Here is a 22,672-nt window from a genome sequence, read left to right as displayed (position 1 = left end):
GGCACAAAGCCAGATAGACGAGCTTCAGAAATACCTGGAGAGGTCGGGGCATGAAAATATCAGCAGAGAAAAGTCAAATGTTCCAGGTAATAGCGAAAAAGACACCTGGTTTATTAAAGACCCGGCAATAAAAATTGGTAAATTAAGGATACCCGGAAGAATCCCAGAAAGAGCCTTCAGGTATTTGAGTGCTAAAGTTGCGAGTGGGGGAGGCATGAGGTAGATTTGTCCCATATCACGAATATACAATACAAGCAGGCGATAGAGAATCTGATTCGAAATTATAAGCCGCAGAAAACGCTCGAAGTAGGGGTTGAAATGAATCTAATATTACAAAATGATCTTCCCGGTTATGAAAGACCGCGAAGGTTATCCCCGCAAGATAAGGTCGAAGTCAACGGTCAGATCAAAATGTGGCTGAATGACGGAATAATACGCCAGTCACATTCCGACTATGCAAGCCGGATCGCGTTGATTGAAAAAAAAGATGGTTCAACTAGAATTTGCGTCGACTATAGGCGACTGAATCGAAAGGTAGTGAAAGACAGATACCCGCTACCCTTGATCGAGGATCAATTAGATTTGTCACAGGGATCGATAGTATTCAGTACGTTGGACCCCAAGAACAGATTCTTTCGTGTTCATGTCGGAGAAAGTAGCAGGAAATATACAGCATTTACAGTTCCTATGAATACAGTTAGTATGAATTTATTAGTGTGCCGTTCGGATTATGCAATTCACCAGCTGTTTTCCAGAAATTCATAAACGCAGTTTTCAAAGGATTGATCGTGACAGGGCATGTGCTGACATGGCAACCTGATGAAAAGCATCCTGTCTTCCTTGGAGCAGTGTGGGGATCACAGGGAAACAGGAAGAAGGAGAAGGAGAGAGCCTGTCGAGGTTAAAAAAAGGGCAGACAGGGCAGAGATGAAGAGAGAAGTGACGATAGCTAAGGGCGGATACCCAAAAAGAAAGATAGTATCGCCGGCTGAAATTATGAGAGTTGGGGAGTATAAGAGGCCCCGAAGAGGAGAGGTCACATACGCCGAGGCGTGTGGGAGGGAGAACAGAGCGATAAGGGGTGACTTCAGCGAGGACTCCGAAGGGTGGATGAGGGTAGAAAAAAGGAAGAGGAAGAGGAAAGCTTCCTTAGAGCAAGCTACCCCGATGGTGCGTCCGGGAAATAAACGGCAGGTTGGTGCCGAAGAGAGAGCGTACCAAGGAACAGGAGGAGGAAGGAAGCCATTCTAATTAAGGTGGAGGAAGGGAAGGTTGCGAATGGCTTCATGTTTATAAGAGGATAATGGAGGTGAGGAGTTCATTGGAGGGAGCCACGGGGGTCCGTAGGACGAGAGCGGGCCTAATTGAATTCGATAGGACGGTGGTGGTTAGCGAGGAGGCGGCCAAATTGAGAGCCGCCTTGAGTGATAGTACGAAGGTGGCCGCTCTGGTGAACAGGGCGACCCTACAAATAAGGAACATCGATCCCCTCACCAGCAAAGAAGAGCTGGTGGACGAGATCAGGTCGCAGTGGGCAATTGAGGAGAATGCGGATATAGAAGTCAAATCTATAAAAGCGGCACCATGGGGCACGCAAGAGGCGGTGGTGGTCCGCCCAGCGAGTGGAGTGCCTAGTGACGAGAGAGAGGAGGCTGAGAACGGGGTTAACGATAGCTTCTGTAAGGCAGTTAGCTAATATTCGGCGTTGTTATAGGTGCCACATGTTGGGGCATGTGGCGGCAGGGTGTACTGTTGCATGTCATGGCAGGGAGTTGTGTAGGAGGAGCGGCAGCGCTGAGCATATAATGAGAGATTGTGATAAAGAGCCGAGATGCGCAATGTGTCTGAAACATGGTGGCATAAATGCAAGGCATGTAACGGGTTCGTTGGCGTGCCCTATGGAGCGTTTAGGTGTTAGGAATAGACGGGGGCCCAGTTAGGGTTCTACAAATAAATCTAAATAGATGCAGGCTTGCGCAAGACCTAATGATGCAGTGCGTATGCGAAAGCAGGGTGGACATTGTGGTCATCTCCGAGCCCTATAGGCAGTTGCCATTTTGGTTTAATGACGAGGGTGGGGATGCATCGATATGGGTCACCCTGTTTAATGGAAAACATGCGGCAAGCGAGACCCTGATAAGAAATGTAGGGATTGTAGGGTTCAGGGTTTGTGACGTATTTTGCGTCAGTGGGTATTGTTCCTCTAATAAGAGTAAGGGCCAGTTCAACGATTATTTGAAGGAACTGGAAGGGATCATAAAGGAGGGGAGAAAAAGAGCACCGGCGATTATGGTTGCCGGTGACTTTAATGCAAAATCCTCGGTGGGGGGGGGGGTCTAAGACGGACCGTAGGGGAACATGTCTGCTGGACGTTACAACGAGGAACGAGCTTATACCTATTAGGACGACGGGAAACTATTCCTTTCTGAGAAATGAAAGGACTAGTTTCCCGGATATACTTAGTGTTAATAGACGAATAAGGCTGAGTTGGAGGGGGAGTAGGGTCCTAGGTTGGTACTCAGCCTCTGACCATTTTTATATTGAGCATAAGTTTAGGGATAATATTAAGCGAGTGGAGGGTGGCGCCTTTAAATATTTGACAAAAGAGATGGATGTAGAGGGTTTTTTAAACAAATATGACGGAGTCTATGACGAAAATGGTTTTAAATTTGACGAGACGGCATGCGGCGAAGGGCTGCACATGAGTCTGGAGCATACGTGTGCCGTGGACTTGAAGAGGAGATACGCGGCGAGTGCGAAGAGGAGCGCCAACTATTGGTGGAGCGATGAGCTCGCTACGTTAAGGAGCGAACTCTAAGAGCTAGAAAAAGAGCCCAGCGAGCGGTGGCGGCCCGCAAGGATGATGCCGAGGTCCTGGTGGCCGAATTCAAGGATGCTAGGAGGCGGCTGAAAAGGGCGATCGGGCGTAGCAAGGAGGAGAGTTGGAAGAAGCGAACTGCACAGGAAGAGACATCGATCCTACCTGGCGAAGAAGGAGGGTTAGGCATCGAGGAAGTAGACATGAGGATGGCCGTTGGGAAATGCGATTCCAGGAAGGCGGCTGGAGTGGATGGGATTCCTGGCACTGTAGTGAGAATATTGGCGGAGCAAAAGCCTAGCGTTCTCCTGACAGTGCTCAACGGAATAAATACCTATGGAAAAATACCGGCGGTATGGAAATAGGCTAGGGTGGTACTAATACCCAAGCCTGGCAAAGATCCTGCGACGTCATCGGCGTATAGGCCGATTAGCATACTGTCGGCGTTGAGAAAGGTGTGGAAGCACACGCTGAAAATGCTCATCGAGAGGAGCGTTGGTCTGGATCCCTTTCATAGGGACCAGTATGGCTTTCTTCATAAAGGAGGGGGACTCTTGAAGCCCTGGATAGGACGGTCGCAGTTGCTGAAGAGTGCAGAAGGAAGGGCCTGGCGTGTGTTCTGGTCGCCCTTGATGTGAAGAACGCCTTCTACACTCTAAGGTGGGAGAGGATAATGGAGGAGGATCGAAGGAGACGGCTACCGGGACGGCTACAGGAGTTGTTAGCGGACTATCTGGCTGAGAGGAGAATACTGATACACTGTCGTGACGGTGTCGTAGGGAGGAACGTCTACGCGGGAGTTCCGCAGGGATCGGTCTTAGGACCGTTACTGTGGAATCTCGTGTATGACGAGGTGCTGGAGGCGCTGGACCGGGAGAAGGATACCGAAGCAGTAGCGTTCGCCGACGATCGGGCGGTTCTACTCAAGCTCTGAGGGTTCCACGGCGTCAATGAGAAGATAAAGGCGATCATAGCCTTGGCCACTAGGTGGTGCTGCGAGCCTGGAGTGCACCTGGCCAGGGAGGAGACGGAGGTTATCCTCTTAACAAGGAAGAGGATACCGACGATTTTTAACTTCGACGTGGGGGATGGGGGCGAGATTTCCACTAGCCGTGTTATGAAGTACTTAGGGGTAGTGTTGGATAGTGCTAGGGGATTCTCCCCCACCTCAAAGCAGTTTGTGATAAAGCGGAACGGTTCTTGGGCGCCATACGGAGCCTACTCCCAGACGTCGGCGGGCCCAACGATTTAGTCAGGAGACTGTATTATGGTATCTGGGAGTCTGTGGTTCTATATGGCGCACCGATATGGGCCTCCTCCCTGGGAAGAGAAACAAATAGGACGATCATGAGAAGGGCATAAAGGGCGGCGTTGATCCGTATGTCTACCGCCTACCGTACGGTGTCACATGGGGGTCTGTGTGTGCTTACCGGTAGCATGCCGATTTACATCAAGGCATGGTTGCGGTGGAAGCAGTATGGAGTGAAGAGGCGGATCAACGAGAGCCCTGAAGAAATGGCACATGTTGGGCAAGAAGAAATGAAGGATTTGGAGACGGAGGCAGAGGACAGGTGGAGATTGGAGTGGGCGTTCCACAACCCCCACAATTGAACTACGAGACTGGTAGAAGATCCGCTGATCTTCTACAAAAGAAAGAGGAAGATCAACTACCATACAGATGCAGATCCTTACGTAACACGGTATCTTTAACTGATACCGTCATAGGATCGGCAAAGAGTCGCACACCAGTTATTGGGATTGTGGTGCGGTGCTGGATGACGCCGAACATTTGCTCTTTTGGTGCCCTAGATGGACGGAGGAGAGAACGGAGTTGGAGGTCGCGATCGGTGAAGATTTTCAATTGGAGACTCCGTTTTACACTGCAAATGTACTGCACTACCGTTTAAGCGTCGAAACAAGCAAAACAGCTCGCACATCGCGATGATTTCGTCGATTTTGACGAAAAATATCCCTCATTTCCTTCCCGTTGAAGATATTTCGAAGTTTAAGCGCTTATTTCACTCCGTTTTTCACTGCAAATGTATTGCATTACCGCTTAAGCGTCGAAACAAGCAAAATAGCTGGCAAATCGCGATGATTTCGTCGATTTTGACGAAAAATAGCCGTCATTTCCCTCCCGTTGGAGATATTGCGACGTTTAAGCGCTCACTTCACTCCGTTTTTCACTGAAAATGTAATGCACTACCGTATAAGCGTCGAAACAAGCAAAATAGCTCGCAAATCGCGATTATTTCATCGATTTTGACGAAAAATAGCCGTCATTTCCTTCCCGTTGGAGATATTTCGACATTTAAGCACTCGTTGAACTCCATTTCACAGTGCTAATGCAATGCACAACCATTTAAGCGTCGAAACGAGCAAAAGAGCTCGCAAATCGCGAATATTTCGTCGATTTTGATGATATCTAGCCGTCATTTCCTTCCCGTTGGAGATATTTCGACGTTTAAGCACTCGTTGACTCCGTTTTACACTGCAAATGTAATGCACTACCGTTTAAGCGTCGAAACAAGCAAAATAGCTCGCAAATCGCGATGATTTGGTCGATTTTGACGAAAAATATCCCTCATTTCCTCCCCGTTGGAGATATTTCGACGTTTAAGCGCTCATTTCACTCCGTTTTACACTGCAAATGTATTGCACTACCGTTTAAGCGTCGAAACAAGCAAAATAGCTCGCAAATGTCGATGAATTCGTCGATTTTGACGAAAAATAGCCCTCATTTAACTCCCGTTGGCGATATTTCGACGTTTAAGCGGTCATTACACTCCGTTTTACACTGCAAATGTAATGCACTACCGTTTAAGCTACCAAACAAGCAAAATAGCTCGCAAATCGCGATGATTTCATCGATTTTGACGAAAAATAACCGTCATTTCCTTCCCGTTGTAGATATTTCGACGTTTAAGCGCTCATTTCACGCCGTTTTACACTGCAAATGTATTGTACTACCGTTTAAGCGTGGAAACAAGCAAAATAGATCGCAAATCGCGATTATTTAATCGATTTTGACGAAAAATCGCCCTCATTTCCTTCCCGTTGGAGATATTTCGATGTTTAAGCACTCATTTCACACCGTTTTACACTGCAAATGTAATGCACTACCGTTTAAGCGTCGAAACAAGCAAAATAGATCGCAAATCGCGATTATTTCATCGATTTTGACGAAAAATCGCCCTCATTTCCTTCCCGTTGGAGATATTTCGATGTTTAAGCCCTCATTTCACTCCGTTTTGCACTGCAAATGTAATGCACTACCGTTTAAGCTTCGAAACAAGCAAAATAGCTCGCAAATCGCGATTATTTCATCGATTTTGACGAAAAATAGCCGTCATTTCCCTCCCGTTGGAGATATTTCGACGTTTAAGCGCTCATTTCACTCCGTTTTTCACTGAAAATGTAATGCACTACCGTTTAAGCATCGAAACAAGCAAAATAACTCGCAAATCGCGATGATTTCGTCGATTTTGACGAAAAATAGCCGTCATTTCCTTCCCGTTGGAGATATTTTGAAGTTTAAGCGCTCGTTGAACTCCATTTCACAGTGCTAATGCAATGCACTACCGTTTTAGCGTAGAAACAAGCAAGATAGCTCGCAAATGGCGATGATTTCGTCGATTATGACGAAAAATAGCCGTAATTTCCGTCCCGTTGGAGATATTTCGACGTTTAAGCGCTCATTTCACTCGGCTTTACACTGCAAATGTAATGCACTACCGTTAAAGCGTCGAAACAAGCAAAATATCTCGCAAATCGCGATGATTTCGTCGATTTTGACGAAAAATAGCCGTCATTTCCTTCCCGTTGGAGTTATTTCGACGTTTAAGCGCTCGTTGAACTCCATTTTACACTGCTAATGCAATGCACTACCGTTTAAGCGTCGAAACAAGCAAAATAGCTCCCAAATCGCGAAGATTTCGTCGATTTCGATGAAATCTAGCCGTCATTTCCTTCCCGTTGGAGATATTTCGACGTTTAAGCGCTCATTTCACTCCATTTTACACTGCAAATGTAATGCACTACCGTTTAAGCGTCGAAACAAGCAAAATAGCTCGCAAATCGCGATGATTTCGTCGATTTTGACGAAAAATAGCCGTCATTTCCTTCCCGTTGGAGATATTTCGACGTTTAAGCGCTCATTTCACTCCGTTTTACACTGCAAATGTAATGCACTGCCGTTGTCACGTCCCGCGCTCCGCACGGGCCGTAACAAGAATAAGAAACCATTCTATACAAAACACGCGAGTGAGGATTTGAATGCACAAACGAACACGCGGCATCACGAAACGAAAGGAAGGATTAACAAACGAGGGCGATTAACAGATCCAACCAATAAATAAAATACATAATACAAACAATTCTAAATAAAACAGGAAATAAGAATAACTACAAAAGGGTAAAATAATTGAAACGCCAGGAATATATATATATAAATATATTTCAATCAATCAATTTGGAGAGTTACATATAAGTATAAAACATATATGCCGAACATGTAATAACCTAGTGAATATTAGAGGCAGTGCTTCCAACACTATGCAATAAATACAAAATTATCAAATTATAAAATATAAGTATACATGATGTCGAAAACTAATAGTTTAACGAATACATAAAACATACAATATCGTATTATTATTAGAAAATGAAGGTTACGTTGTCAGAAATATATATATGTGTGCGAATTCTATCAAACCGATAATCTAAGATACATACTTAAAACTAGCCTACATTCCGGTAAAGGATAAATAAATAATCGACATTTCATTTCGTATGAATACTACACCGCCAAGAAAATATGCATATGAATACGTATATATATATATATATATATATATATATATATATATATATATATATATATATATATATATATATATATATGTATGTATGTGTGCGCGTATGTTTTATATTATCGAATACTCTATAAAATAAACTACTCAAAACAATAAATAACGCAATCGAAGAATTACAAACACACAACATAAAATATATATATTGTAGTATCGTGGACGAAAGGCCTAAGAAATATCGGGCGAACTATGAACAATGTCGCGAGAGCCGAGGCATCGTCGGGCCCATCAATGTGTCATCGGTCTTTTCAAGTGCATAGTTTCGTGGAAAAGACCTACGTGACCCTGGCCACGAGCGCCTGCAGAACACGTGTGCGGTGGGCCTAGGAAAAAGACAACAGAATGCGGCAACGGCCAGAGCGTTAGTCGAAAAGCAGAGTGCGAGTCGAGAAGCAGAGTGCGAGTTGAGCGGAGACGGAGGTTGCGAGTGGCGTTGCCGAGAGAGTGTGGATTGCGCTGTTTTCTGTACATTTGGCGTGAATAGTTCAGGTTGAACAACAATCGTCTTTTTCTGTCTGATTAACATCTCTATTGTCCACTCTTTGTAAACACATTATATCACGATATTACAATATATATATATATATGCGTATATTCACACGAACAATACTTTAAAGCAGTATTAATAAGTAAATGTTTAATTGCGGTAGAATAAGGAAAACGAGCGGCAGACTTCGATATTAAACAAAATTTAAAGACCCGTTACTATAACTTTGCTGATGACATTTATGAGCAGCCATGTTAGATTTACACGCGTCACGGCGACAGGAATATTAAGGATTAATGGAAGTCAGGCGCGAGAAATGAATCATGAAAACATATTGTTAACGCTTTTCTTTAATAAAAATGTGCGCAACTACAAATGTAAAAATATATATATAATCAATTAAAAAGGAGGAAACATAGAATTAAAATACATATATTTAACAAACATGAAATAGATATCATATTTAAAATATATATATATATATATTTATACCTCCGCACTTTTCGGCTAACCTGCGATGTGCAGGAATACTGGCACGGGAGAGGTTTTAAGCTGGGATTAATAATTATTTGTCCTCGTTGAACGGATTTTATTTGAATGTGGAATCGCTTAGATTATTACCTTTATATATATATATTTTATTAACCGGATATATGTATTTTTAGCGTTGCTGGATCGGATCGGAATGTGAGATTTTTCGTTGTTTATATATATATATATAAATTTATTTTTACGTTTGACTTCTTCGTCTCTTTTAATTTCGCTGTAGTAGTTTGCCGTTAGAACCGAAACTCAATTCATTTACTACGATGGATTCTGTTACCACGATTTTCTTGCCTTTTGAGTTTAATAATCGAGGATGATTCTAACGATCCTCTCTGTGTGGGACTCGTGTGATTTCGCAAGCCTTGCCCAAAGACGGGTAATATTTTACCAACAGTGGGAGGAAGAATGCGAAGATCAGTGGATGTTTCAGTAGCTGAAAACACCGTTCGCACAAGCCGACACAGCGGACAACTCCTTTGTTTAAAGTTTAAACAATGATTCTATCTTCAAAACCGTTCACGAAAATAGAACGAGATCAATGATAGGAAGTTCTAATTCGATTCTCGAGGGCAACGAGATTATCAGAGAAGAAGGAAATTTTCAAAATTAATTTTCTTACCTTGAGGAGTAGGTGCTGTCTGGTGCCATCACCTCAGCTGCTCCGGTGGTCGTCGAAGTTTTGTTGGGTTTATTACTTGAACTCGAATATAGTTTTCTATCAACTTTTACTTTATTTATCTATTTCGATACAGACTGGACAATTTACTAACTGGATTAATACCGCAATTACAATGCGCGTTTGTGTCTAAGCGATGAAATGAGGACTTCAAAGATAAAATTTTCTTTTACTTAATCGCGACTCTCTTTTCTTTACCGGAAAACTAAATACCCCGAAACGCAAAATACTATACAAAATTTCTAAACGCAATGATGAGCGCAATAACGAACGTAGTAACAAAATAATAATGAACCGAAGATCGCAATAATAAAGAACGAACACCAAATTAATGAGCCGTAAAGAATGAATGCTGCTCTATGTTGCTTCGCTTATTTATAATACCATCCCCCACGGGGTGGTGGTCCGCTGGGGGTAGGCTTCCGTGGGAATCGGGATGTTGCAGTTTGGGTTTCTTGGAATCGTACGTGACAAAATGTAAATTCCGTATTTCGACTTAGTTTTTATCGGTCCTGTGTTTCTGCTGAGCTAGCGTCTAGGAGATTTGAAGCATTCCACGCTGATCTAGTCCTTTCCGCGAAAGACTTCCACGTGCTGTACCGTGGGAATTACCAGTGTTTCTTCGGCGCGTGGAAGGGCTGGTGGCTGCAGCATCATTATCATTTCAATGTTTGCTCGGGCAACACGCATAATTCCGCTGCTCTCCCATAACAAGGACGTCCTCTTTCGAGTCGTTTTGCGTAAGTTCGGATGTTTTCATATTATGGTTGTTTTTGTGATTTTGATCGTTTTTCCTTTTTGTTATTTCCCTAGGCTTCGGCAATCGTCGTTCGAACTATGTTTGCGGAGTCATTTCCATCAGAGGTTCCTATCCAGACTTCCCTGGTACGTATTTAGTCATGTTTTTAGTCCGCTTGATTCGTCCTGTTTTGTTTTATTTAAAATATACTGTATTGTTTTCAGCGCAAGCGAAAGAGGGATTCCGAAGAACCCATGGGCGACTCGGGAAGACCCATCAAACGCATTGCGGCCCTGTGATGAACCACAAGTATCAGAGTGGTTGGAGGAACTATTCGACATTGGTGCCAAGGCCGTGGATTTCCCTCGGAATTGAGCCTTGACGATTTGGTTACTTTCGATGAGAGTTTCTTCGATGCAGATACCGTCGTATTGGAGTGGGAACCCCCTCTGGTTGAAATCGTTGATACCGATCGTTGTGTGAAAGTTCGTTTTGCAAATGAAATTCCCGGAGAGGTTTTGGAGGCACATCTTCGTCACCATGCTTCTGGGAGAAAGGGAATTTCCCCTGTTGTGCGTTATTGGTGTATGCGTGAGTTCAGCGAACTTTGTCCCGGAGCTCCTTGCTACGATTTTGATTTAGTGTAGCTGCTTCAATTTCGTTGGTACACTGTTTGATGTTCCTTATTATTATTATTTTTAGATGTATTTTGTTTTGTGTTCAATATATATATATATATATATATATATATATATATATATAAGATGGGAGACGCCGCTCGTTGAAAAATAAGTCTCCCCTATTTTCCCGTAGTTGGGACAAAGACTGTTTGTCTGTTTGAAGGACTTTAGTTGACTAAATCTTAAGATTTATAACGGGCCCTCGAGCTAGCCGAACATGTACTGCGGAGACGCATCGACATCTGGCAATCATCTTACTCGAAGAATAGGGTCTGCGTGTGGCGAGCCACAGGACAGAAACCGTTGGAATGTTTACTGTCGCGTGTCGCCACGAATATCTCTTTTAAGGAGAGCTATAGAATTACTCCATACCTTTGTTAGACAAAGCGTTCATCCCGTGACCGCGGCTACGTTCGGCGACTGACTGTCGCCTCGAGCCCAAGCTCATTATCACAACTCTCGAACAATTACAATCGGGTTGAATAACTACAATTATTCAATTACAGACTCCGGTGTTCTTTCATCTCCGACATATAAATATATATATATATATATATATATGTAATTGATAATGTAGTTACACATAGGATTTATTCAAATTTTAAAAATGTTAATTAATCTTAATAATGTGTTTTCATGATTTGTTTCTCACGGCTGGTTTCTATTAATTTCTAATATTCCTGTTACCATATAATAATGTGTTATATTGTATTAATTATTATTTATTCTTTTCTCGTTACGATCTTCTATTTGTATTAAATATTTACTTTTTCATCGAAAATATAATTTATTTTGTAAGGCATAACAGTTACTATATGTGTTGATTATCCAAAATGGCCGCCTGTGAATGTCCTTAGTATATGGTGATTTTTATTGATGTCGAATCTATTATTTATTTGTTAATTATTTGTGATTTATTTTAGTATTTGACGTATAATTGAAGTCGGAATAATATTATTTTGCATTTATTTGATGTGTATAATTATTGCATGTATTCCGATGCGCACGTGTAAGAGCTATCTTATGTTCATGACAATCTAAGATGGTCGCTCGTGAATGTCTCCAGTAAAAGTATAGTGACGCGTTCTTAATTTGTTTAATACAGAAATAATTATTCGTCCGTCGCTTAGTTTCCTCTATGTTAGCGCAGTTAGAATTTTTTAAATGACAATGGTATTGTTTGTGTAATTATTATAATGTGTATATATACTATGTGTTATTTTAATATAATAACATGTGGATTGTGTTATTGTTAAATTTCATAATTTATAAATAACACTGTTTTATTGTTGTGTTTCGAGTGGTCTATTTTTATAGAGTGTTCGCTTAATTAATTTGATAGTAATATGTGCATAGTATGTTATTACCAGTTCTACTGCGTAACATAACCATATTTCTCTATGCCAGACTTAATACAATTATACTATAATAACTTAGTACAATATAATAACTTCTTATCTTAATCGTGTTTATCGATGATACTCGGTTAATCGGTCTTGATTAATTTCTAACCTATTCCTATATTATTGGCTATTTTCTGTTTCTTTGTTATGAAGTTGTCGTTACCTTGTGAGTGTAATTTGCCGCCTTTACATAGAATTTTGGTGCTAATCTATACATTGTTAGTTAAAATCTTTATTGTTTATTGGTTCTACAATTCTAATCCTTCAACGCTGAGTCCTTTACTTAGAACGGTTACATGGTGCGCGTTTGGTATCTTCTGGTTCTTCGTTACATGTCTAACACTTATCAGGACTACTTTTACTTATCCTAGAATTGTAAGTATATATATAGATATATATAAAACACTATATTTTTTATAAATATCTGTATAGTAAAATAGTCCGCCCACTATCTTGTTTGCTAAGACCGCTTCGTTAGCATCAAATTGTTTTGCTATAGTGTCAGAATATTTCCTTGGTTTTCCAGTTTCCTGTTGCAGCCTTGACTGTTTCGGTAGTATCTGGTTCAGTATTCCATAAGTATTCACTTAAGTTTGGTAGTAGGCTTCTTGTAACTGTGTCGGCTTTAATGTATATCTTCAGATGTGAGTAACAAGCTTTTTATTATTATCAATTTCTATTCCAAGATGGTTTACAACATTCTTCCCCTTTTTAGGTTATGATTGGTTACCTCGGTATTTATTACCTTCGATATCTTCATACCGTCGTATATTATGTTTTGCAAAGTTGGATCCGTAGCCAATTCTCGTGGGGTTCCTGCATGTACACTTCCTTCTACGATGATTGGTTGCATACAGACCTCGTTAACTTATAAGGTACCTTTTCTTGTTTGCTAAGACCATTCCGGTAGTATCAACTTCGATTCTTCGTACACATTTATTCCAATTTGGTAGTTGGTTTCTCATAACTGCGTTGACCCTTGTATAAACTTCTTCGATGTGAGTAGTGAATTATCGTTGTCATTCACTTAACCTATCTTAGTTATTTCTTGACTCTTTCTGCACTTATTAACTGATTTTATTTCTTCTTATTAAAGACTACTGTATCAACGCTGAGTTATTTCGTTATAATGTCATTAATTTTCTTGATCTTTTCGGTTTTATTTCCCATTGGCCAACTGTAAGTCTGTTGTTGAGCATCAGTTATTGATTGTTATCGTGCTTCATTTAGTTTAATTGAGATATTATTGTAAGTCTTTAATAGTATTATTCTCTTCCATATATATTAAGGCAATTGAGGTTAGTTTATCCATTCGTTTCTGCTGACAGTCGCATACTATGTTCTATGGAGTGGGTCCACAACTTGTTTCTGTGAAATGCCTGCATGTACGCTTCCTTCTGCGATAATTAATTGTGCACCAGATACTTTTAACTTTCACTGCTTTCAACTATTTTATTGAATTAACATGTTGAGTATTTAAATGATGGTTAGAACACACATATAGTAATTCTCCTTTTTCTTTTACATTTTCTACTATCTGCATGAGAGCGCTGTCACACTTCCTTTGGTTTAAGCACAATATTGTTATAAACATTTAGTAGTATTATGTTTTATATTGAAACAATTGAAGTTAATTCTTCTATTTGTTTCAGTTGGCTGTCATACCTTGTGTTCTATGGATATGGACATATAACCTTCTTTTTTTTTAGGGAGGAGGGGAAAATGCTTTTACACATACCCAAAGACCCACGTCTCCGGGTTATGTAAGACTCTGCAAATGACATCACCATACCCACTAAAAACCCCTCCTCATTCTCCCTATGCTACGGTACTCGAGGCACCAACCCGGTACAGTCATTCGACATTACTTTAGGTTGGCCTCTATACCACGTACCCAATCCTTTATCCTCTCTCCTCGACTCCGGTCATTCTTCTCCTCCTTCCTTCCCTTCTTCCTCTGTCCTCCACCTCCCTTTCCTTAGAAAGCCGGCATTTCATCGCCTTTGTACAAAAGTCATGAAACCTGTTCCACAGCTGCTCCTCTGCTGCCATCTTCTCAACGACTCGGTTCTCCAATTTAAAATCTTCACCAATCTCGACCTCCAACTCCGCTCTCTCCTCCGTCCATCCAGGGCACCAAAATAGCACATGCTCGGCGTCATCCATCACCGCACCGCAATCCCAACAGCTGGTGTGCGACTCTTTGCCGATCCTGCGACGGTAACAGTTAAAGATACCGTGTCCCGTAAGGATCTGCATCGAATGGTAGTTGATCCTCCTCCTTATTTTGTAGAAGATCAGCAGATCTTCTACGAGTCTCTTAATCCAATTGTAAGGGCTGTGGAGCGCCCACTCCAATCTCCACCTGCCCTCTGCCATCCATCTCCATCTTCGAAACCTTCATTTCTTCCTGCCCAGCATGTGCCGCTTCTTCAGGGCTCTCCTTGATCCGCCTCTTCACTCCATACTGCTTCCACCGCAACCATGCCTTGATGTAAATTGGCATGCTACCAGTAAGCACACACAAAGCCCCATGTGACACCGTACGGTAGGCGGTAGACGTACGGATCAACGCTGCCCTTTGCGCCCTTCTCATGATCGTCCTGCCTGGTGACAAACAGGTCATCCAGGATTCCCTCCACTCTATCTCTTCCAAGGAGCTCCATTGGCGCCGACCGCATCATTTTCTTCCTCACTACACGATACGGCCTGCCCCATGAATCCTGATCCAAGGTGGCGCAGAACCCCTTCCAACTCTCCTCCTTGCTACGCCCGATCGCCCTTTTCAGTCGCCTCTTAGTATCCTTGAATTCGGCCACCAGGACCTCGGCATCGTCCTTGCGGGCCGCCATCGCTCGCTGCGCTCTTCTTCTAGCTCTTAGAGTTTCGCTCCTTAACGTAGTGAACTCATCGCTCCACCAATAGTTGGCGCTCTCATCTTCGCACTCGCCGGGTATCTCTTCTTCAAGTCCACGTCACACGTATGCTCCAGACTCTTCTGCAGTCGTTCGCCACATACCGTCTCGTTAAATTTAAAACCATTTTCGTCATAGACTCCGTCAAATTTGTTTAAAAAACCCTCTACATCCATCTCTTTCGTCAAATATTTAAAGGCGCCACCCTCCACCCGCTTAATATTATCCCTAAACTTATGCTCAATATAAAAATGGTCAGAGGCTGAGTACCAATCTAGGACCCTACTCCCCCTCCAACTCAACCTCATTCGTCTATTAACACTAAGTATATCCGGGAAACTAGTCCCTCCATTTCTCCGGAAGGAGTAGTTTCCCGTCGTCCTTACTCTTATTAGGAGAACAATACCCACTGATGCAAAACACGTTACAAACCCTGACCCCTACAATCCCTACATTTCTTATCAGGGTCTCGCTCGCCGCATGTTTTCCATTAAACAGGGTGACCCATATCGATGCATCCCCACCCTTGTCATTAAACCAATAAGGCAACTGCCTATAGGGCTCGGAGATGACCACTATGTCCACCCTGCTTTCGCATACGCACTGCATTATTAGGTCTTGCGCGAGCCTGCATCTGTTTAAATTTATTTGTAGGACCCGTCCATTCCTAACACCTAAGCGCACCATATGGCACGCCAACGAACCCGTTACATGCTTTGCATTTATGCCACAATGTTTCAAACACATGGCGCATCTCGTCTCTTTATCACAATCTTTCATTGTATGCTCAGCGCTGCCGCACCTCCTACACAACTCCCTGCCAGGGCATGCAACCTTACCGCCACATGCCCCAACATGTGGCACCTAAATCAACGCTGAAGATTAGCTAACTGCCTTACAGAAGCTATCGTTAGCCCAGTTCTCAGCCTCCTCTCTCTCTCTCTCGTCACTAGGCACTCCACTCGCCGAGAGGACCACCACCGCCTCTTGCGTGCCCCATGGTACCGTTTTTATAGATTTTACTTCTATAATATATCAGCATTGTCCTCAATTCCCCACTGCGACCTGATCTCTTCCACTAGCTCTTCCCTGCTGGTGAGGGGATCGATGTTCCTTATTTGTAGGGTCGCCCTGTTCACCAGAGCGGCCACATCCGTACTATCACTCAAGGCGGCTCTCAATTTGGCCGCCGCCTCGCTAACCACCACCGTCCTATCAAATTCGATTAGGATGTAGCCCGCTGTCTCGTCCTACGGACCCCCGTGGCTCCTTCCAATGAACTCCTCACCGCCATTATCCTCTTATAAACATGAAGCCATTCGCAACCTTCCTCCAGCTTAATTAGAATGGCTTCCTTCCTCCTCCTGTTTCTTGATACGCCTCTCTCTTCGGTACCAACCTGCCGGTTGTTTCCCGGACGCACCATCGGAGTAGCTTGCTCTAAGGGAGCTCTCCTCTCCCTCTTCCTTTTTTCTACCCTCATCCACCCTTCGGAGTCCTCGCTGAAGTCACCCCTTATCGCTCTGTTCTCCCTCCCACATGCCTCGGCGTATGTGACCTCTCCTCTTCGGGGCCTCTTATACTCCTCAACTCTCGTAATTTCAGCCGGCGATACTACCTTTCTTTTTGGGTATCCGCCCTTAGCTATCGTCACTTCTCTCTTCATCTCTGATCTGTCTACCCTTTCTTCAACCTCGACAGGCTCTCTCCTTCTCCTTCTTCCTCTTTCCTTGTGATCCCCATACTGCTCCAAACACAGGATGACAGGATGCCCTTCATCAGGTTGCCTATCTCCCTTATCCCCTCATCCTTATCTTTGTCCAACTTCAACTTCTTCATCACCACGTTGAACATTTTAACCGCTCCTGCCAGGGCTAGCATGAGCCCTTTCAACTCAACCCTAACGTGCGACGCTTCCTGCTAGCAACTTTCTCTCAAGGGTGGTTAGCATCCTTTTCCAACCAACGACTCAAAATTTAGCCAATTAACAGCGACGCCCATTTCCCTCACTTTCCGAACCAACGCTTTCCTCAACGCATCCGATGATCTCGTATCCTGAGACACACCCCATCATAGTTTTCCTATGCAGCATCATCGTGAGGAAAAGGCAGTTGCGAGTCGCCTGTCCGAATTGATGGTTGGTAGTTGGTAGCAAGACTGAATCCGAGTCCCTCGACCTCTCAAGCAATCATCGTCCCAACTCGTAGCGCATATCGAATCGTATCCATCCGAGCTTGAACTTGTAGCCGCGAACCGCGAGCCGAATTTAATAACCGCGAGTTACGTCAAGTGTACTTATTAGATATTATCGTTAATAAACATTTATTGCTAAACGAATTCGAGTGTTCCTTCAATCACTATCACGCCCTATCCACCTCAGTAGTAATGCGAGGAGTAGGAAATGCCTGTATTGCACGTACATCTCCTATTTTGTCCATCGCATGTATTAATGATTTTTACATTGGAGATAATTTTTCATGTCCATGCTGATAGCTATTTAAAATATGATATCGCGATTGATCGTGAAATTTTAAGTCAAGGTTTTGACGTAATATTTTCGAGAACTAAATATAAATACGGTCGCGGATCGATATCCTTTACTCCTTATTGCGGAACAAATCGCGAGATTGCAAATGCGAAATACTTTATTAGTCTGGACATGGCTAGCGGGTTTCGCCAAATCCCTATTCATCCTAATTCTAGGAAATGTACAGTATTGGTTACCCTCGATGGACAATTTGGACAATAAGTTGTTGTTTTCTTCAAATTCTTTTGTGCCTTTGTTCGGCCATTCGACGTCTTTTATTTGCATAGCATGGTTGCGTGCACGTCTAGTATTTCTTTCGGAATCGTTTTTCCGAGCGGCGATACTATGCTGACTCCGTCGAAATCAGGGATCTTTGCATTTTCGGACAACCCTAATAATTTTGCGACTAATACTTGTCTAAATGTTGTAATGTTTATGTTCTTCCTTGCTGCAATTTTGTAAACCATCAAAGCGTTTACCACAGAAATCCTCAGAAGGAGTCGCATGCCAAGTCTTCTGTACCATTTGATCCCTTTTTTGAATTGTGGTGACATAAGAAACTATTTGTTTCGATCGTTCGCGGAGAGACGCGATCGCGAGATAGCACGTCAACGAGAGTTGTAAGTTCCCGTTACGATTAAATAATCGACGCCACGAACTGATCGATTCTCTTATTTCGATTAGGATAATAAGGGTAGTTCAATGAATTCCACAGAATTAACACAAATAAATTAACGTTTATTTTAACAAATTATCAACCAGGAAGACATAAAGAGAACAACAAAAAGAAATGTAACTACGTAATGCGCGATATAAGATATGTGTTGACTGTTCGGCTTCTCGAAACGTTCTGCATGCCTTTCGATTTTTTCCGTTTTTTCTGGAAGGCGACCCCCACTACGTTCGGATCACGCCACATTCTTTTACGTCAGATAAAATAACGGCCACGAATCGACGTTTCTGGAGGTCGCCCTGCTTAATGAACCATGCGCTTGCCACTACAATGTTTGTTTGCCGGGCAGCCGCGACGATCCGTCTGCGACATTATAGTGCCGCGACCGACAGTTAAGAATATGATCTATGGCAAGACGCATGGCGTAACATTCTCCCCCCGTTGAGAGGGTACCGATCAAATTAACGAGATGTGGTTGAAGTTCCCATCTTAGTTCGTCTCGGTGGCTAGTTGTTCGGGTTTCTCGAGATTGGGTTGAATTGGCAGTGGGACAAGCCTTTTGACGGCCCGATCCAAAACGCTCTTTGCCGTCTGAACTGTAGCTGTCCGGATGACACCATCGGCGCCTGGATGAACCTTGATGACTCGGCCCAGAGGCCAATGCATGGAGGGAACGTTGTCCTCTCTGAGGATGACGATTGTGCCTTTTTGGATGCCGTGTCCACCCTTCCTCCACTTATTGCGGTTGGTTAGCTCGTTCAAATACTCCTTATGCCAGCGGTTCCAAAAATGCTGTTTAAGCTGTTGGATATGCTGCCATCTGGAGAGTCGGTTCGATGGAATGTCTCTGAAATCTCGATCACGTAAGCACATTAGTGAATCGCCAATGAGAAAATGTCCGGGAGTGAGGACTAGGAGATCATTTGGATCGGTGGAGATAGGAGTTAGCGGGCGGGAATTGAGGACTGCTTCTATTTCTATGATAAGAGTATTCAATTGTTCAGAGGTGAGTAACTCGTTGCCGGCTACACGCCTGAGGTGGCGTTTAAATGACTTCACCGCTGCTTCCCATAGCCCACCGAAATGCGGCGAATGAGGGGGAATGAAGCGCCATTCGATTTGTTTGTCGGCTAAAAATGCGGTTACTTTTTCCTTGTGATCGTCCGATTGTAATAAATCGTGAAGCTCTCGTAATTCGTTGCTTGCTCCTCTGAAGTTGGTGCCGTTATCAGAATGGATGGTGGAGCAATAGCCTCGTCGAGCGATAAATCTGCGAAGAGCGGCGATGAAGGCTTCGCTAGTGAGATCGTCAACGAGCTCGATGTGTACCGCTTTAATTGCTAGGCATACGAAAATGGCTACGTATACTTTTATCTGACGACGGTTACGATCTCGTTTTTCCTTGATGTGGAACGGCCCGCAGTAATCGACGCCGACGTTTGTGAATGGGCGAGATTCCGTTACTCGCGCCTCCGGCAGATTACCCATCACGTATTCTACCGGCGGTGGTTGAGCGCGGCAGCAGCGGACGCAGCCTTTGATCGCCCGCCATACTTGACTTCGACCGTCAACGGGCCAGTATCTTTGTCTTACTGCGTATAACGTAGCCTGCGTTCCGGAATGCATGTGGATCTTGTGCTCGTGGTCTATGATGCGTGTTGTAACGGATGACTTAGGTAATACTATGGGATGTTTCTGGGCGAAGGTCATCGACGAATGACTGAGTCGACCCCCGACTCGCAATATTCCTTCCTTGTTTATGAACGGATTGAGTCGCGTGAGCTTACCCTTTATCGCCGCGTTTCGATCTTTTTGGAGTGTACGAATTTCCTCGGAGAAATGGATGTTTTGCAACAATTTTATCAGTTTATTGTGCGTTATGCGTAATTCGGTAACGGTTAGGGGTGCCGCTCGGTTCCTTTTCTGTTTCCAACGGAGGCAACGAGCTATGATTCGTATCAACTTGGGCCAGGATGAATACCTTTGCAACAAACTGTAATCGGCGGGGTTTGCGGACAGACAAATCGCCCCTTTCTGCTCCGGTACTTCAATTTGCGGTGTTAGCGCCCATGTCGGCCAATAGCCTTCCGACTGGTAGAGCCATGCAGGACCGTGCTGCCAGATGGTTGGGCGCAGAAACTCTTCGGGTGTTTGGCCGCGTGATATTAAGTCCGCGGGATTGTCGTCGGTAGGAACGTGGCGCCAATCGCGGATGCTGGTTTTTGTTAGAATTTCGGAGACTCTGTTAGCGACGAATGTTTTAAGGGTGTGAGGTGATGTATTGAGCCAATGGAGGACGATAGTGGAATCGGTCCAATAGATAGTTCGAGTAATTTTGTGTTGTACTGTCGACATCAGGGACGTAAGAAGGAGTGCTCCGCTCAGCTCGAGCCGAGGAATGGTCTGGCACTTGAGTGGGGCGACTTTCGATTTTGCGGTTAAAAGTTGGGTCCAAACACGGCCGTTGGTGTTAAGGGTTCGAAGATAAACACAGGCTCCGTAAGCCTTTTCGCTGGCATCGCAGAAACCATGCAGTTCAATTTCCATTGCGGACTCGATTATTGCCTTGCGTGGGAACCTGACGTTGTTTAATAAGGGTAATTGGGCATAGTACCTTTCCCACTCTGTATGTAACTCGATCGGAAGTGATTCATCCCAATCGATTTTCGACGACCATATTCGTTGAAGTAGCATTTTGGCCCGAACAATCACCGGTGCGAGCAGACCGAGCGGATCGTAAATTTTTGCAATCTCCGAGCTGATGATTCGTTTCGTGACTCGAGAGGGCGTGGGTTTGACTTCGACCGAGTAAAGAATAGAGTCGTCGGATGAATTCCAAAACACTCCCAGCGTCTTCAAGGTTTGCGAGTCGCCCAAAAAATGTTGGTGATTTGTTTCTTCTAAGGAAAGTCCGTGTAATAAGTCATTATCGTTTGACGCCCATTTTCGTATGTTTAAGCCGGCCAGTTGAAGTAAATTGGTGAGTTCTGTTCTGAGCGTGAGGGCTTCGTCCTTCGTTTCAGCTCCGGTGAGAGCGTCGTCGACGTAGAAATCCCGCTGCAGTACCTGTGCTGCACGTGGAAATCGATGTCCTTCGTCCTCTGTCAGTTGCTTGAGGCACCGAATAGCTAGATACGGGGCTGCGGATAAACCGAACGTTACAGTGTTAAGCTCATATGTTTCTGTTTCTCCACTCACGCTGCGCCATAATATCCTTTGATATTTCCGATCCTCTGGTCGTACGAGGAATTGCCGATACATTTTCTCGATGTCGCCGGTGAGTACGTATTGATGAGCGCGGAATCTAATTAATATATAAAATAAATCTTCCTGTAACTTGGGTCCTGTGTGAAGTGTATCGTTTAAGGAGGTTCCGGTAGTGCTTGGTGCCGATCCGTCGAACACTACACGGAGTTTGGTGGTTTGACTCGATGCTTTGGTCACGCCATGATGGGGTAAATAGTATCCGTTGTCGTCGGAGTGGTTGTCATTGATCTTCGTCATGTGTCCCAACGCCAGGTATTCCTGTATTACCGTTCGATATTCTGATTCGAAGCGTTTGTCGTGCTCGAATCGGCGATTGAGTGAGGCGAGTCGTTTACTCGCCAGCGTTTTAGAGGATCCGAGTGACTGAAGCTGATCGTTGAAAGGTAGAGCGACGATGTATCGTCCTTCGCTGGTGCGTCGGGTGTGGGCTTGGAAGTGTTCTTCGCATCGTCGATCTGCCTCTGAGATATGTTTAATTGAGGGTCCTTCATCGATTTCCCAAAACCGCGCGAGGTCTGCTTGTAAAGTCGTCGTGGATGTGTGAAATATGTTTGTCGCGGTTTGGGAAGTTGGACTCCCCCCGATTACCCATCCGAATCGCGTCTTTTGCAGACGCAGTTCAGGCTCGTCTGGCTGTGTGAGGTTGACTTGTCCCACACACATCGACGCGAGTGTTGAACCTGAGCTTAGTAGTACATCTATCGGAGCTGGTAAATGAAATCGTGGATCGGCCAATTTGAGATTTTTTGGTATCTCAAGTGTCGAACGATCGATGGGTTCGCTGGGAATTAAGGTTGATATGGTTGGAATGACAAGGAACGTTAATGTCCGCGTGTATGTACCGTCAGTGGAAGTGATCGTGGCCGTGATGTGTCGCTTAGAAGTCGTTGTCAAGGTATCTAGAGCTCCGATCGGGACCGAACATTTGTTTTGCCTTATTTTTAGCGATTTTGCTAATTCCTCGGTAATGAAATTCATACTGGATCCGGTGTCGAGCAACGCTCGACAACGGATTGGTTGCTGTTTATCATTCAAAATGTTAATCTGCGCTGTGATGACTAGATCATTGG

The 22,672-nt window shown here is 43.9% G+C and overlaps 2 protein-coding genes across 2 annotated transcripts; both read left to right on the top strand.

Moving 5' to 3' along the window:
• Positions 1-9,813: 9,813 nt before the first annotated feature.
• Positions 9,814-10,863, top strand: LOC117240219. The gene is made up of 3 exons (XM_033506181.1): positions 9,814-10,138; positions 10,212-10,283; positions 10,362-10,863. Exons 1-3 carry the CDS (start codon positions 10,066-10,068, stop codon positions 10,517-10,519), a joined length of 303 nt encoding a protein of 100 aa, XP_033362072.1. The 5' UTR covers positions 9,814-10,065; the 3' UTR covers positions 10,520-10,863.
• Positions 10,864-12,367: 1,504 nt separating this feature from the next.
• On the top strand, positions 12,368-13,854 carry LOC117240178. Its single transcript, XM_033506080.1, has 3 exons — positions 12,368-12,595; positions 12,720-12,864; positions 12,936-13,854. The coding sequence occupies exons 1-3, from the start codon at positions 12,368-12,370 to the stop codon at positions 13,016-13,018; spliced, it is 456 nt and encodes a 151-aa protein (XP_033361971.1). The 3' UTR covers positions 13,019-13,854.
• Positions 13,855-22,672: the final 8,818 nt, after the last annotated feature.

This window comes from Bombus vosnesenskii, unplaced genomic scaffold (assembly GCF_011952255.1).
Source record: "Bombus vosnesenskii isolate JDL3184/JDL3185 unplaced genomic scaffold, Bvos_JDL3184-5_v1.1 scf7180000014579, whole genome shotgun sequence".
Lineage (NCBI taxonomy): Eukaryota > Metazoa > Arthropoda > Insecta > Hymenoptera > Apidae > Bombus > Bombus vosnesenskii.
Note: the sequence above shows the minus strand (reverse complement) of the source record. Positions and strands in the feature narration are given on the sequence as shown.